General features: G+C 37.1%; 1 protein-coding gene and 1 pseudogene across 4 annotated transcripts in view; one reads left to right on the forward strand and one right to left on the reverse strand.

Moving 5' to 3' along the window:
- The window catches only part of MAPK10 (mitogen-activated protein kinase 10), a 96,911-nt gene that overhangs the window by 4,312 nt on the left and 75,129 nt on the right, over positions 1–17,470 (forward strand). For 2 of the 4 annotated variants that reach the window (XM_069485539.1, XM_069485538.1), the window contains exon 2: positions 12,214–12,383. In XM_069485539.1, coding sequence (XP_069341640.1) covers positions 12,214–12,383 — 170 coding nt within the window. Of the gene's footprint in view, positions 1–12,213; positions 12,384–17,470 lie in introns of those variants that run through there. The other 2 variants (XM_069485540.1, XM_069485542.1) reach the window with 1 other exon arrangement.
- On the reverse strand, positions 13,256–13,882 carry LOC138393969 (high mobility group protein B1-like; annotated as a pseudogene).

The following is a 17,470-nucleotide window of genomic DNA, read 5'->3' on the forward strand; positions in this document are numbered from 1 at the left end:
AACTTTAATTCTTAATTGAATTATTTAAGAATATGGGATTCACTGACTTTTTAAGCAACTCTTATTTTTTTTTTAACTCAACCAAGCAGCGTTTGCAGGCAAGAGATTTCTTGTTACATTCTGGGGAGAAATTTTTCTTTGTAATGGTAGACAATAAAAGAATAATCTTTAGCTTGCAGTGGTATGAATCCTCTACAAAGATGTAGACCTACAGGGAATTTAAAGTGCAAAAATTATTGATCCTCCTGAGATACAGGTAAGCAGTCTTAGCCTTCTTTTTTCAATTGAACAGAGGTACAGAGATATTTCATTTCACTCTATGAATTTAAAAAAAAAATCTGTGAAAAATATTTTTGGAACTCTGCTGAACTGAACAGATGAGTCAGGGTTTTAACGAGAGAATATATTCACGAAAAATAATGTGTGTTGGAAACCTCACACACTCCCACTGGTGTCTACAGCATGGATCTCATCCTGTGTGTGTCACCCTTAGGTTTACCGGTTTGTGTTTTGCCCAGGCGATGGTACTGTCTCAGAGGCAGGACCAGGGCATCCTTCTCCTTAATGCCCAAACCCAGAAGTTTATTTTACTTCCGTTACTGTTCAGTAAATGCTTTTTTTTTTTTTAATAAAAGAGGGGAAATAAAAACTTAGCAGAAAACACTACTTCACAAGGAGAAATTTGTTCACTTGCCTTTCAAAATCAAATCAATCTTTCAACATCTTCGCATCTTACAAATATATATCAATAGATTTAATTATGTTTTGGTTATTTTGCTAATCCCAAATCAGCATGCACCTTATGTTATCTAATAGTTATTAACTTATTGTCCTCTCTAAATATTTATTGATGATTTAGTTATGAATAATTATAACGATTTTTCTGATTTTGAGAAAGCCTGAGACATGGAGGGTTGAAAGTAATTAATCAACAAAACATAAGTTTGAGTAGCACTAGGAATAAAAGGGACTGAGCTAAGAGTGGCCTTTCTTTTGGTTATGACACAGAAACTCTTTGTGGCTCTGGCTACAGTTTGAATAAACTAAATAGAGAACCCAGAAAAAAAAACTATATAGTTAGGACCAACTGATCTTCAACAAAACAGACAAAAATATACACAGGGGAAAGGATGCCCTATTCAAAAGATGGTGCCTGGAAAATTGGATAGCCACATGCACAAGAATGAAATGGGGTACATATCTCTTGACGTATATAAAAATTAACTGAAGATTGATTAAAGACTTAATTGTAAGGCATGAATCCATAAAAATTCTAGAAGAAAGCATAGGAAAAACTCTTCTAGATACACGAGGGCTGTCTGGAAAGTATCCAGTCATTGTTAATATAACGAGAACGGTTCGTGAGGCATCGATGTAACTTGTCAGCCAGGGAGAGTAGAGTGTGATGTGTGTGTGTGAACAGTGACATCTTCACTGTGCTGGTCCGAGGGGCGCTAGATGCTGTTGACTGAGCATGTGCACTGTGTGTGGGGTAGCATTTAAAATGACTGAATGGGGAGAGCAATGAATCTGCATCAAATTTTGCATTAAGCTTGAACATGCCTCCGTGGAAACTATTTGGGTGATTCAGAAGGCTTTCGGGGACGATGCACAAATAAAAGTGCGGTGCAGATGCTTCAAAGATAGTCAAAAATCTGTTGAAAGTGATCCACGTTCTAAAAGGCCTGCAACAAGCAGAGCACCTGAGAATGTTGAACGTGTATGGGTCAGGTTAAGAGGTGCTGGGAGAACTGTGTGAGGTCTCGAGGTGCCTATTTTGAAGGGGAATGAGGCGTCATTGTCCTACGTACATTGTTTCTTGTCTCTTGTATCTTCTTCAGTAAATGTCTCTATTTTTCATATTACGTGGCTGGATATTTTCCCAACAGATCTCACAGGCCTAGGCAAAGAATTGACGACTAAGACCCTAAGGGCAAATACAGCAGCAACAAAATTAATTAATTGGACTTAATTAATTTAAGAAGATTTTGCACAGCAAAGGGAATAATCAACAAAGTAATCAGGCAAACTACGGAATGGGAGAAAATATTCGCAAACTATCCATCTGTGAAAGGACTCATTTTCAGATATAACGAACTGAAGCAAAACACACAAAAAATAACCCCCCAAAAGGTTGGGGACTGCTGCTCTAAGGGACAATTTAATATTAAGCTCTGACTTATCAGAACAAAAGTTCATTTCCCATCACACAAATTCCATTTCAAATTAGCAAGGGTTCTCCTCTATCTAGTGACTCAGGAATTTAGGTTTCTGCCATCTTATGACTCAGGAATTTAGGCTCCTGTCATACTGTGATGTGCTGGCTGAGACACCAGAATGTGCAAAAAGCTGAATTATGGATGTATAGCACTTTTTAACTGCCTCTGCATTTAGGTGACACCTGGCATTTCTGTTTGTGGAATATGAGCCAGTAATTGTCACATGGCCCCAACTACAACTGCAAGGCAGGCTGGCAAATGCCGTGGGGCATATTTGTCGAGCACTGTCTGTACCACAAATGAAAACACAGAAAAAATATTTTGTTACCTGACCATTCTGAACACTGTTGGTTAAATGTGGGTTTTGTAGCAGTATCATAGTGCCTTGGAATGGCACTGTGGCTCAGGAGTTAGGCTAACTTTTGTTCAGAGCATTTTAAAACTCTAATTAGCTATGTATCTTTAAATGTTATCTAACTTCTGAATAATAATTATAGTAATAATGATAATGATGATGATGATAAACTGAGAGCTTCCTGTAACATTGTACCATGCTAAGAGCTTTACATAGCTTATCTCATTTAACCCCAAAGTAGATTTTTATCCTCATTTCATAAATAAGGAAACCAAGGCTAAGGTTATAAAGAAATTGCCCAAGATCTCACAGTCAAGATTCAAAGCCAGACAGTTAAAGGAACAGCTGAATTTTTACCCTGTGCTGAAGTTCTCAGTCTAGAATTTCTCATTTGCAAAATTAGAATACTAATTCTTATATGAAATGATTTATTAGACATGTAGGATATTGCCTGATCCTAATACTAGCTCAGTGCCTAGTAGGTATTCAAGCAGTACTAGTTTTGTTCCTTTATGCATAAAAAACAAGCAGGCAGGAGTCATACCTGCTCTACTATTGATTACTGTTTTATGCTTTTTTACATAATTGAAAATAATCATTAAATATAATTTAAGTCTTAAAATTCTTGCCACATTATTGATTTTTTATAAGTCATTGATTCCACAGAGTAACCATCTCTGGGCCAGCTAATAGAAAAGTGAAATAGATTCCATAATGTAATCCTCCTTAGAGAGTAACACTTCAAGAAACAGCGGGGAAGTGTACTCTTAACAGAACAAAATCTAATCCAAAATGTCATTAAGTATTATTGTCTCCTTTTAAAATTCATAGGTAAATAATTTGATTCAGATTTAAAATGGATTGCGCACATGCCTTTCTGCCACAACAAACAGAATAGCAGACGTTGTTTCTGCTGACTTTATACCAATCTCGGAGCGTCATCATGAAGCCACTCAATCTGCCGGTTAACCATGAGAATGAATAGCTCAATATCATTTGTTCCAAAAGCAGAATCACAACTTTTGGCAGATAGTTTTCCATATCCAAATGACAATACTAGAAGAATATCTGACAGATTGTCTAGTTTTCTGAAGGTGCATTTTGTAGCTAATTGTCTTGTTTATCTTATTGAGATCGATCAATTTCATATCCACAGCACCTTCAATAGTGCCTGACAACACAGTAGGTGTTCCATAAATATTTAACAAATGAGTGGAATCAGGCTCTTTAAATTTCATGGTAGCTCTGAAAATCCAGTTTTCCATTACCACATGCGATTGTCTACTTTAATCTTGAATTATATAATGTTCAGTTATGTTTAAACTTTATGTGGAGACAATTGACAAATGAAGGAATTTGTAGAGGAAGACATGACATTCATTTATTTCTCTAGATTTTCTAAGCTTTATTCCTGTAGCTCACCTTATCATGAGAAAACCACATCACTTTTCTGAATTATTTTAGCTGAACTAAAATAGAACTAGTACATGGTTTAGTTAAAAAGGGCACATGTTTTGGAGTTGGAAAAACATTAATTTATATTAATTGACATCACTAATTAATAGTTCTAAGACTTTGAGCTAATTAGTAAACAGTTCTGTATGCCACTTTTGTCATCTATTTTGAGTATTCACTTTCTACTGTTTAACAGAATGCAAAGCACACCTCTAGTAGGTAAGCATTAATACTGGTTCACCTTTTTTCTCCCCTTGCCTTATTGAAAGGTGATATCATCTAACTCATATGAAATATATTTCTGTGTCTTTCATTAAAAAATATTGTTATCTACTGCCTGTTGTTTGATTCTAAGTTTATATATAAAGAACTATTGAATACATTCTTCCCGAAGTTAAGTGCTAAAGAAATTTTATCTCTCCCATGAATTAGTATGGTATATTTTATGAGATCAATGAATTAAAACTTGCCACTCACTGTGGTTTTGTTGTTGTCATTATTTTTTTCCTTTGGCTTTCCAGAAGCATGTCACTAAGTTTTGTGCTCAAGGCAGCAGATGGTCATAACTTAAGTCTTCTGGGAAAACGGTTACCTCCCAGCCTACTTTATCTGACATTTGTTCTTAAAACTGGATTTAATGGTTTTATTGTTTTTATATCCTTTATGTTGAGCTGTGCAAATCCTTTATGAAACTATGTAGGATATCAATAATAAATGAATGAAATAATAAAATGGCTTTCCCAAGGTTTCACAGCTATGGTTTCGTGCTATTTTCAGCTACATTATTCAAAAGAAACTAAGAAAACCGAACCTCTAAAAATTCTTAAAGCTCAGAAACTACCAGTTACAGAGGACAGCCATGCACAAATGAAAACAAGGAAGGCGTGCTTCAGGAGTACATGTTATTATATTTGAGAAAAGTACCATCGAGGCTCTAGACACCTGCAGGATAAGATCAGTAATAGGGAGCATTTTTCTTTGCAAAATTCCATGGCCATAGGCTAGCAACTGAATTGGTGATGGAATTCTTTGCATCATATCCTTTCTCACAGGTCTGTACAAAATACAGTCTTTTCACAGAACAGATTATATTCAGATTTCCTCTCTGCCTACCAAAATGCCAACAGCAATAAATTCTTTTAATTTCATTTTAAATTTTTGGCAAATGGAGGATGGGGACGTGATATGACTTTACTTTGAATGTTTGCCAAGGACATTTGATTATATCTGCATAGAAATAATGTTGAATCATTTAAATGTGAGTGTAATATTAAATGAAAGAATGAATTTTTAAAAATAATTCAAATCAATTGAATAGATTGTTCTAACATATAGTTATTCTGGAACCATATTGATTTCCAAAAGTTACCACTGTGGTGATTTATAATGTTTTAAATATAATATCCCTTCCTTATAATTAACTTTTAATCAATACATTAATTTCTTTCCTGGAAGGATACTTTTGATGAACATTTATAAATCCCCATGAGTTTCATACATTCTTCTCAAATGTTTTAGTATAAATTTAATATAAATAGATGATGAGATGCTTATTTTCATGAGCTAATTGAGATAGCATTGATCAGGCACTATATTGTACCTATGAGATGAGAAAATACCTCTTGGCCTGCTAAAGAGGCGCTGATACCAAGGAGAGTCTTCCATGACATTATTTTTACCTCCCACATCTTTTGTTTACTTGTTGATCTGCATTGCTTTACGTCTTTGCTTCTCCAATTAGCTCTCTTTGAATGGTGACATGTCTTATATCTACTATTCTCTAAAACAGTGATTCTCAAAGTGTGGAACTTGTTAGAAATACAGATTCTTGGCCCTTACTCTAGTCCCAGTGAATCAGAAACTATGCATTGGGGTTCAGAAAGTAATGTTTTATAATACCCCCAGATAGTTCTAATCCATGTTAAAACTTCAGAACCTCTGCCTGAAACTAAGTATTGGCTAATCATGCCTTCCTGACATGAATTTTTGGTTTTACCCTTATTGGGTTCAAATTATCAGCTATCTTATCCTATGACCTGAACTCAGGAAACACTAAAACATATAACCAGAGACAAGTCATTTTTAGTGTTCATGGTATTTTCCTGTAGTGATCTTAATGGCATATTTTCATAGACATATTTTATAAAGGAAAATTTATATTTGAACTTTATAGTCATGACAGGGAAGACTGTATGGAAGCTGAAGGATAAAGTACACTAATTAAATATGTCCTGAACTTTTCAAAACTCAATTTACATTTGTAAGCTTGGGGCACAGATGGAATCTGGGGGAAGCTCTTCAACACAACACATTTGCCATCAAATTTTTGGTTATGACATCAACCCAAGAAAATTTCCAGTGTTAATATCTCCATGTCTTACTGCTTAACTTTTACCAATTATTTGAGATACTTTTAAGAATGTATTCTCCAGCTTCTGGATTATACCTAAAGCTTAATCAAAACTGGGTATAAAGAAGGTATTTGAAAGAAAATTGCGTGTTTTTGTGTGTGTGAATTTGTAAACGTTGTAATGATGATTTTCAATCTTATTGTGAGAAATTATAGGCTCTGGAATGGAAATAAAATATCACTGAATTACTTTTATTTTAAAAATATGTCAGGGCATTTGGTATTTCATTTGAATACTTGTTATTGTTTCTTTTTCGCTGGGAATTCTCTTTTTGCTAAAATTGGTGGATAAGCTCTGTGATTTTTTTTTTTTTTTTTTGGTTTTTGAGACAGAGTCTCACTCTGTTGCCCCAGGTAGAGTGCAGTGGCGTCAGCCTAGCTCACAGCAACCTCAAATTCCTGGGCTCAAGCGATCCTTCTGCCTCAGCCTCCCGAGTAGCTGGGACTACAGGCACACACCACAACACCCAGCTAATTTTTCTTTTTTAGTAGAGATGGGGTCTCACTCTTGCTCAGGCTAGTCTCAAACTCCTGAGCTCAAGCAGTCTTCCCACCTCAGCCTCCCAGAGTACTAGGATTACAGACATGAACCACTGCACACAGCCTGTGATTGTTTTAATCATTGTACCAAACTGTTACCAAACCACTGTTCCAAAATGTCACCAAGTCTATATATCCTCATTATATAACAAATCCTGTCCTAGGTATGCACTGGAAATCTCTGGGTACTTGTCAGGAATGTGAGCAATTGCTGAGATGAAATGATTTACTTCATCATAGCACTTGGCCAGCTGTCAACCTCTCTGAACACAGAAACTTTGTCAATCCTTGAGTCTGGAGTAGTGGGACTCTTTAAAATAATTGAATCTGAGGTATAGGGTAATCCTGTCCTAACTTAGACTCTGGTTTTCAGTTTATGTGTGCCATAAGCTAAAGGAATTTAGCAGTTCATAGAGCCACAAGGTATGTTTCCTGATGCAAATACAGAAATATTATTTCTGCTGCATAGTAAGTGCTCTACTCTCTAAATAACTCAGGCCGAGCTGCATCATGTGTTTCACAGTCTTCAGGCCATCCCTCCATTCCAGTGTGTGGCTCTCAGCATGCATCTGAATACTTCAAGGACGTATTAAAACAGATTGTTGGGCCCCACCCCCAGAGTTTCCGACTCCGGGGTGTTTGTATTTCTACATTTTTTACACGTGTCCAGGGAATGCTGACACTGACGCTCCATGGAGCACACTTTGAGAATAATGGCTCTAAGGCAATCTTTTTTCAAAGTCAGATACTCACATCCTCAAATCAGAATCACCAGGACTACCTAGTCATCTGCAGACCTTCAGGACCTATGCAGATGCTTGAATCGGAATCTCCAGGGTGTTGTGCCCGTGATTTGTATTTTGTCAAGTTCCCCCTTCTCAGATGTGCATGTGCATCCCCAGGTGGTTGAAAGGTATAGTCACATTGGAGACCCAGTGAGAAGGCAGATCCAGCGATATTGTTTGTCAGGGAAAACATAGATCAAGTCTCCCCTCAAATATTACTAATTGTACCCTGTGCCTTGGCATCTACTAGTTGCTTTATACATAGTAGTTGACTGAATTAATGGTAATGAATGAATGCGAGCAGTTAGTTGCTCGCATTCTGTGAAAGTTGTCAGAATCAAAATGGAGTCACTTGTGTTAAACACACACACACAGCAAACCTTGACAATAGAGCATAGACAAATAGAGGAAGGCCAGAATGAGAAGGGTTCTGATATGCCTGGTAACAAAAACTATCTCAAAAGACTATAAAAACTGCAACCTTGGGCCGGGTGCAGTGGCTCACGCCTGTAATCCTAGCCCTCTGGGAGGCCGAGGTGGGTGGATCGCTCGAGGTCAGGAGTTTGAGACCAGCCTGAGCCAGAGCAGGACCCCGTCTCTACTAAAAATAGAAAGAAATTATCTGGCCAACTAAAATATATATAGAAAAAATTAGCCGGGAATGGTGGCACATGCCTGTCATCCCAGCTACTCGGGAGGCTGAGGCAGAAGGATCGCTTGAGCTCAGGAGTTTGAGGTTGCTGTGAGTTAGGCTGACGCCACGGCACTCACTCTAGCCCAGGCAACAAAGCGAGACTCTGTCTCAAAAAAAAAAAAACACAAAAAAACTGCAACCTTGCACAAAGGTCATCACCACCTTACACAAAAAAGACTTCTGTGAGGACATCTGCCCAGCAATTGCCTGTCCAACCTTGGACTAGCATCACTCTTGTTATTGATCCTTGTAGCCAAGGACAAATATCTCAAAACAATTATGGAATGCTCCTCATTGTTTTCTTTAAAAACCTTTGTCTTCCTTTACAGCCTTGCATATGCACATAATATACTATGGCACACATATTCCCATTGCAACTACCTATTCCTGAATAAATACCATTTTCTTTTAGAGAGCCTCCCTCTGTGTTATTTAGGTTGGCAGTTGCTCTCAGCACCTTCTGTTTATTCCACTTTAGAATCTACCATCGAGATTTTAACCTCTTGCTGACTTGATTGTCTCCATTCTACACAGGGACCTTCTCTTTTCTTTGTTATATCTTCAATGCCAAACCCAGTATCTTGCACATAACGTGCATATCATCAGTGTTTGTTGGATTAAACTGTTGAAAATGTTAACTACAGTATCTTTTGGAGTAAGCCTGAAAAAGAGGTGGCATGAATTGTTACACTTCCTTGGTTTCTCTGACTATATTTTGAAATATTGGAAGAGGAGGGCCAACATTTTGGTTCAAGTCTAATATGAAGACTTAAGACCATAGCTAGAAAGGCCACAGCCAAGTCCATCGCCCTACTCTTTTGGACTTGGCTGTGGCGGGCGATGCCAAGACGCAGCATTAAATCAGGCGCCTGGAGCATAAAGATCATTGCAAATGATTAGTACATACAGGCAGTAGTGTCGGGAAGGCCACACTTCAAAAGTGAAGGGGATAAGTGGAGGAAAGGGAATATGGATTATCTAGGTTTTATGAGGCGAATGTGTGCTAAGGATTTTGTGGGTGGTCAGACACCAGCATACTAAAGTCTATGAAGAAAAGTCAGAACATGAGAAACGGCAAGTTAGGCACTTCATTCATCCCGAGTCAACCTTGGCAGATGCATTTGTTAGAAAATCTAGCTCTAGTTGCTTGTTTTACCTTTGTTAGCCAGGAAAAAAGCAGGGTTTTAATCAGGCTGTTCTACTCATATGCCAAAATGTCTAGAGTAGAAACGGACCGTGGTGTGGAGAGCAGTTCCTGGTACCATGATCGAAATCAAGGATTGTTTAAATACTAAGGTTCTTGTTTCTGCAGTTGTCCACACCCTTTGTCTACATTCTAAACCCTGTTGTCTCCTTGAATAGGCGTGTAATGCCCAAATTTTTAATAGTCTCGTTCAATTTCCTATTCCATCCTCCACAGACTGCCCTCTAAATTTTGAACTTTTGTTATTGCATTTCAAAATTACCCGATATTTCAGTTTTCTGTCCAAACAATGTAAGTTCCTAATCTATGGTCCTCTTTATTGTTTGGAGTTTGCGTGCATTTGTTTGTGTGTGTGTGTGTTTGTTTGTTTGAGACAGAGTCTCGCTCTGTTGCCCAGGCTAGAGTGCCATGGCATCAGCCTAGCTCACAGCAACCCGAAACTCCTGGGCTCAAGCAATCCTCCTGCCTCAGCCTCCCGAGCAGCTGGGACTACAGGCATGTGCCACCATGCCCGGCTAATTTTTTCTATACATATATTTTTTAAGCCGTCCATATAATTTCTTTCTATTTTTAGTAGAGACGGGGTCTCGCTCTTGCTCAGGCTGGTCTCGAACTCCTGAGCTCAAACAATCCGCCCACCTCAGCCTCCCAGAGTGCTAGGATTACAGGCGTGAGCCACCGTGCCCAGCTGTTTGTGTGCATTTGTACTGAATGCTATCATCTTATCTGTTCCAATCAGAAGCTGGTGCCTGTCGCTTGCTTTCCACTCTCCAATCTGTCTCGGCTCTCTGGGGTCTCAAGATTCTTACACTGGATTCACAGGTTTTGTCACCCATGTTCATATAGTCCCCACGGTATTCTCCTCCTTTACATTATTGGTGCTGCCTGAGTCCCTTTCTCAGGGAATAAGGGGGGAAAATTAGATGGTACTTCTATTTCTATTTTTTATTTAGAGACAAAATGCCAAAAATTTTCAAGGAAAATTGCTTTATGACCAACCTAGAGGTTTTAAGAGCCTTAGGAGGTTTAAATCTTTCAAATTATATGAGAATTAGATTATCAGAAAAGTTAGCATATATTAAGATTATACAAAAATTCTTTGTTTTAGATTCTGGGCTCAAAATATTATAGGTAGGTTTTTTTTTTTTTTTGCTAATTAAAGTTTTGGTAGAACATTCAAAAGTTGTGAGGTATGTAGGGAATTATTCATTGTGTGGAAATGTCTCACTCATTGCAGGACAACCAGCATTCTCTGACAGGCCAAATAAATACAAGCCACATCTCCCATCATTGTGACATTCCAAAATACACCCACAAATCTCCCAAATGCCCCAGTGGGTTAATGCCATCTCTAAGGAGAACACCTGGATTAAGTTAATTGATTAATTTTCAATTGCTGGGATTGGGGAGGAACCCACAGAAAATGTGGGTGCTTAAAATCTGAACAATATCAGCAAGAAGAAGGAGAGGATCACTGTTGGGTAGGCATCCACCAGTGTGCCCCAAGGAATGGGCTAGATGATATTCTGTGAGGTCCCTTCTAGCTAGACGATCCATAATATTTATGTCTTGAAGTGCAATATAATATCATTTATGGATAGATAATCATGGGTAATGGATGTTAACATTATTTATATATATATAATCATTCAAAATTTTAAGGACAAACTCTTCAATTGCTAAATACGATTGATAGATGAACTTCTCTTTTTTATTTAAGTATTAAGGGTACATAATACTTGTGTTTACTTATAGAGTACATGTGAATTTTTGATACAGGCATACAATGTGTAATAATCAAATCAGGGTAATTGGGGTACCCATCACCTCAGGCATTTATCATTTCTTTGCATTAGGAACATTCCAGTTCCACTTTTTTTTTTATTTTTAAAAACTTCTCTTAAAGATAAGTAAAACATGCAACAATTGAGATATTTAAAATCTAAGCCCTCAAAGAATAAAGTGTCATGTGACATTTTAGAAGAATGTTAATTTGAACTAAATTTTTTCTATGCTTAATACAGGATAATGGTATTTTTGGTATTAATGAGAACATAAGTTAACACTGTTTAATTCAAATTTACCTAATTAAAACTTCACTTAGTTTTTTTCTAAGGAAGGGCTGTAGATACAATCTTTCATTCTTCCTCATATGATTATTATAAAGGATGATCCATGACCCCCTGTCTTATTTACTTGCATCGTGAAATACCTTGATACAGTCTCTGAGACAGTACATGTTTAGTAGATGTTTGTTCCACAGGTGAATTGTTTTAATGAGACACTTCTAGAAAGATTATGTGAATCAAATCTAAGATTATTCTATTATAAATAGTTTTGATATTGAAAAAGATCTCTTTGCATTGTTTTTCTAAGCTCTTTCACTCCAGGTAGTCTTGTGTGGAGTAATACGTAATTTTTCCCATGTGAACTTCATGAACCAGATGATAGATGGCTAAGTATTAATAATCATTAAAAGACACGCTTGTCTACATCTCATCATTTCTGCTTGTTCACGTCTTCATGTTTTTGTCGTCCTTCTATTTGACAGGGATTCGATAAACAAGTGGATGTGTCATACATTGCCAAACATTACAACATGAGCAAAAGCAAAGTTGACAACCAGTTCTACAGTGTGGAAGTGGGAGACTCAACCTTCACAGTTCTCAAGCGCTACCAGAATCTGAAGCCTATTGGCTCTGGGGCTCAGGGAATAGTTTGGTAAGTAGAATGAATGCTATATTTTTAAAGGGAACGTACTGTGTGCATCTGCTAGACACCAACACACTAACAAACAAAGCCCAAAGAAATAAATAGCATGACTTGGGAGGGGAAAATAATCCTGAAAAAATAAAATTATGAGAATTATCTGTCATTCATTGCATACTTGCTAACAATTTACAATTTGGCTTATGACGTACTGGCACAAGAAAAATAATGTATTATATGACATAAGAACCATAAAGCAATTAAGAGAAGAACAAGAGGTTTTTATAGCTATTACTCATGTATTTAAAGATTTTTATTTTTATGTTTCACAAAAAGAAATGAGAGGATATGTCTTAATAACGAATAAAAGCCCCTACCTATTAGAGAGGGATAAATGATATTTTAAATGTTCCTGTGACTTTTCTTTTAATAAAAAAAAATTGTATTTACTTAGAAGCATTCAGAATGTCAACAAAACAGCTGCAACTTTTTTTTTGCAATTACAGAGTGGTATTCAGTTAACAGAACAACAATTATTTCGTATAAGCTGCATCAGAAACAACTGAAGATGAAAAAACTACCATCCCCATATATAACTAATTTGTGCTGTGCACCAACAAGAACCTGCTTTAAATTTCCATGCCAATTTACAACCCCCATACTGTACCAGGCAAGGTTAGTGGCTATTGAAAATACCACCAGGACAGGGCCAGCTAAAGACACATTCGGTAGTGTGTTAACTATAGAAAAAAAAGACACTGTACAGTTTAAAAACAAATCTTATACCGCCTTACATTTCAATTTTTTTCTTTAAAAGAAGTGAGTTGTGTACAGGGGGGTTAAATGCTTTATAGACAAGAAAAAAAAACTGCTCTAGAACCAACTTATTCATCATCATCTTCTTCATCTTCATCTTCCTCCTCCTCTTCATCCTCTTCATCTTCCTCATCTTCCTCATCTTCCTCCTCTTCCTTCTTTTTCTTGCTTTTTTCAGCCTTGACAACTCCTTTTTTTGCTGCATCAGGCTTTCCTCTAGCTCAGTATGCAGCAATATCCTTTTCACACTTTTCCTTCTTTCCATAAGGCTGCTTGTCATCTGCAACAGTGTTATTCCACATCTCTCCCAGTTTCTTTGCAGCATCACCAATGGATAGGCCAGGATGTTCTCCTTTGATTTTAGGGCGATACTCAGAACAGAGCAAGAAAAAGGCCGAAGGAGGCCTCTCGGGTGCACTGGGACCCTTGAACTTCCTTTTTGTTTCCCCTTTAGGAGGGATATAGGTTTTCATTTCTCTTTCATAACGGGCCTTGTCCGCCTTTGCCATATCTTCAAACTTTCCTTTCTCTTTAGCGGACATGGTCTTCCACCTCTCTGAGCACTTCTTAGAAAATTCTGCGAAGTTGACTGAAGCATCGGGGTGCTGCTTCTTGTGCTCCTCCCGGCAGGTTTGCACGAAGAATGCGCATGATGACATTTTGCCTTTCGGCTTCTTAGGGTCTCCTTTGCCCATGTTTAGTTATTTTTCCTCCGAGACACACAGAGTCGCCCAGGGCCCGTCCGGCTCTCGCTTGCCCGGGCGCTGTCTCTATGGAGCTCAATGTACTGCAATTGTTCCTGTGACTTTTAAAGATCAATGTTTAAAATCAAGTTACCGATTTAGAAAAAGTAGTATTTTAAAAATGTTTGCTTAATGTTTTTCCAAAATGGGAAGATTCTGGGCTCCTTAGTAACTATTCTCTTTTGACATTTTTGAGTGGCTGATTGAAATCATGAAAAATCTAGATCTGATTTCGCTGTTACAAAACTTCTGCAAAAGTAACGATATCAGATTAATTGATAAGTATGTTTTTAGACAGTTTAACTTGGAATGTAGCAACCAAATATATTTAACATGACCTTATTAGTATAATAATTTTCAATCACTTTGATGGCTCACAACAGTAAGTAAAAATTTAGGACATGCACCCTGAATATGTATATTTATATTTATATATGTATATTTATTTATTTGTAAAGGATTTTTATTTATATAATATATTTATTTGTTACTGCTACATTTACAATGTCCATTTAAAAACATGAATATTTTTAAGGGGTGAGATGAGGATGGAATAAACATTTAAAAAAATCTTTCATTTGAAACCTCTTTTTTTATTCATTTGAAATATTGCCAATATTATTTTAGTGATAGCAATGGATAGTTTTTATTATTTTTTAAACTTTTGTTTTATATTATAATATTTCATAAACCTATATGAAAATACGGCTCACTTCCTTTTGACAGCTGGTTTAAGTTCAGTCTGAGTACTTAGTCTATGCAAATGCAGAATTGCACTGCTGTTGTACTTGATAAATACTAGGATTTAAACCTCATTTGCCAAATATACCAAGGCTCTTGTTGAAGTTCACCTGGTAAACTTCCATCTTTCCTAATGTCAATTGGTAGTTGGTTTTTGCAATTTGAAAGGTTAAACATTGTGATATTTTTGGCGATGGGCCAAAGCTTTCAAGTATTAAACATATTTAAACAGGTAAACAGATAAAGGCATTTTTATTTTTACTTTACTTTTGTGGTGCAGAGATGAGGGGAACCTCTTTGTGGCATAAAATAGTTTCATGGTGTGGTAGGCAGAATAATGGACCTCCAAAGAGGCTTAGGCTCCAATCCCCAGAATCCTTGGATTCAGTGTGGCAAAAGGGACTTTGCAGATGTGATTAAGGACCTCATAATGGGGAGATTATCCTGGAATATCCAGGTGGGACCAATATAATCACATGAGCACTTAAAAGTGGAAAAGGAAGGCAGAAGAATGGGTCAGAAGAGATGCAATAGAAGATGAAGAGGAGATTAGAAATCCGAGACAGACTCACGTTGCTGGCTTTTGAAGATGGAGGAAGTGAGGCCATGAGCCAAGGAATGCGCTGGCTTCCAGAGACAGAAATGGCTGACCGCTGACAGTCAGCAAGGACATGGAAACCTCAGTCCTACAACCCCAAGGAACTGGAATCTGCCAACACCCAAATTAGCTCCTTCAGCCCCTCCAGAAAGGAACTCAGTCTGTCAACATCTTGTTTTCAGCCCAGAGAAACCTTTGTGGGACTTCTGACTTATGGAACCATAAGATAATGCATTTGTGCTGTTTAAGCAGCTAAGTGTATGGTGATTTGTTGTGGCAGCAATACTAATACACATGGTAGAGTAAAGATTCTAATATTAAGACAATTGCTGTAAGTCTAAATTTAACAGGAAAGGAAGACAATGAAGCGATTTCTGGCTCCCTTTCTTTGATGGAAAATTGTAGAATATTAACATGAGAAAGTTTTCCTAAGATTCTCAGTTCAGATGCTCAAATGCTCCTTGGGATAGTTGCATCTTACTTCAAATAAAACCACCACAGCAAGTGAGGACTGCCTGTAAAAGGAAACTGAAATAGTTTTAATGGCCCCCAAAATAGATTCAAAGCAGCGTTTTGCCCAAGAAGTTAACAGATTGTCACAGAAAGATTTTATAAAATCTTCTAAAAATGTTGTAGTATGTTTTATAGGACATTTTAGGCCTGTACTTCTCCTTCTATGAGATGGAAGTCATCCTTAGTCTTAGAGATAGTAACTGAAAATACATTTTATTAAATGAAATATCCCCTAGTAATTACTAATTTTTAATCCAGTTTTAGAACAGATTTATCACCAAATTCATTAGTAATGAGACATCTGAATTGCAAAATGTTAGCTTTGGAGTTTCCTAAGTTTATTAGTCTTTTTGCTGCTAGTTGAGGGAAATAAAGTCATATTCAGGCTAACAAAGAACAAGGTGAAGGGGCAAAAAAGGGATGGTGTGTATCTATCTTTCATCTTCCAGTGACCACGGTACCATGTGCAGGGACCCTGCAATTACAGCACACAAATACGGTTGTCCCTTCCTTGTCCTCAACCTAGGCTTTCAGATACCATTGTTTACTTGTGATAACTTGAATCTGTAACGTACTAACTTCTCTTGCAGATCCATTCTTGCATTGATGTGTCTTCTCTACCCACCTGCCTTTATTAATTTCCTTTCTCTTGCCTTTGTCCATGGTGAGCCCGTCTACCTCTCTCACACTCGACACACTTCCGTTCCCAGACATGCTCCTGAAATCCACAGACCTTTCCTGTGTTCACAGAAACTGTCAGATCCACATAATATCCTGAATGTAACATACAATCCTGATTATTATGTCTGGTTGAAACTGGAAACTGGGGATGTGTGAGGTCTCTGGGAGACAGACAAAGTGAAGCATATCATTCATTTAGGAGAAACTAATTACAAAAGAGATGTCGTCCATTTTTTTGCATGTATCACCATAGCATTGTGTGTATGTGTGTAAGAGGAATTCTGATTTTCCAGTGTAAATGTTGGCATGTTGATACCTATGTCACAGAATTGCCAACCTCCCAACTTATTTGAAATTGAGTTGCATTCCTACTGTTCCAATTCCCTTGAACTGGTTATTTGGTTCTAACAATTTCTTACCCCTGTTTGAACTGTTTTATTACTTACTTATCATCAAGGGAAAAAAGGAAATACTAAAATATCTTCAAAAGAAATTAACTACCACTATATTATTTTTTCATTCACCATAGATGATAGACCAAAAATGCCATTGTTGAGAACCATTAAACAAAAGCTAATATAAAATCTTTTGGAAAGAATGAACATTTTCTTTCTACTTTTGATGGAAAGAAAAGATTATCTGTTGAAGCAGAAATAATGAGAATTATTCTGCTTCACTGTGTGAGCTAAGAAGTCCTCTGTAGCCTTGCAGGTGGGGAATTGTAGAGTAATCTGTAAGATGAGTTTTTAGCCACAGTGGTCAGGATCCAGATGAACAAATCATTTCAGAACATTTTTCCAATCATCAGAAGAGAGACTCATTAGTGTTTTTTCTACTGCCAGCTCAAGAACAAAAACAAGCTTAGGAAGAAATCAACAGCAGGGGTTTCATTGTCTTCTCTCACTTCCACCCTGCTGTTCCTTGCCAAGCCAAGGAACATTTTCTGTTTTCTCATTTCTTTCTCCAAAGATGATTCAAACTGACAGCAAAGTGGTGGCAAAAGTTAA

The sequence above is a fragment of the Eulemur rufifrons genome, chromosome 13 (genome assembly GCF_041146395.1).
Source record: "Eulemur rufifrons isolate Redbay chromosome 13, OSU_ERuf_1, whole genome shotgun sequence".
NCBI classification, from domain to species: Eukaryota; Metazoa; Chordata; class Mammalia; order Primates; family Lemuridae; genus Eulemur; species Eulemur rufifrons.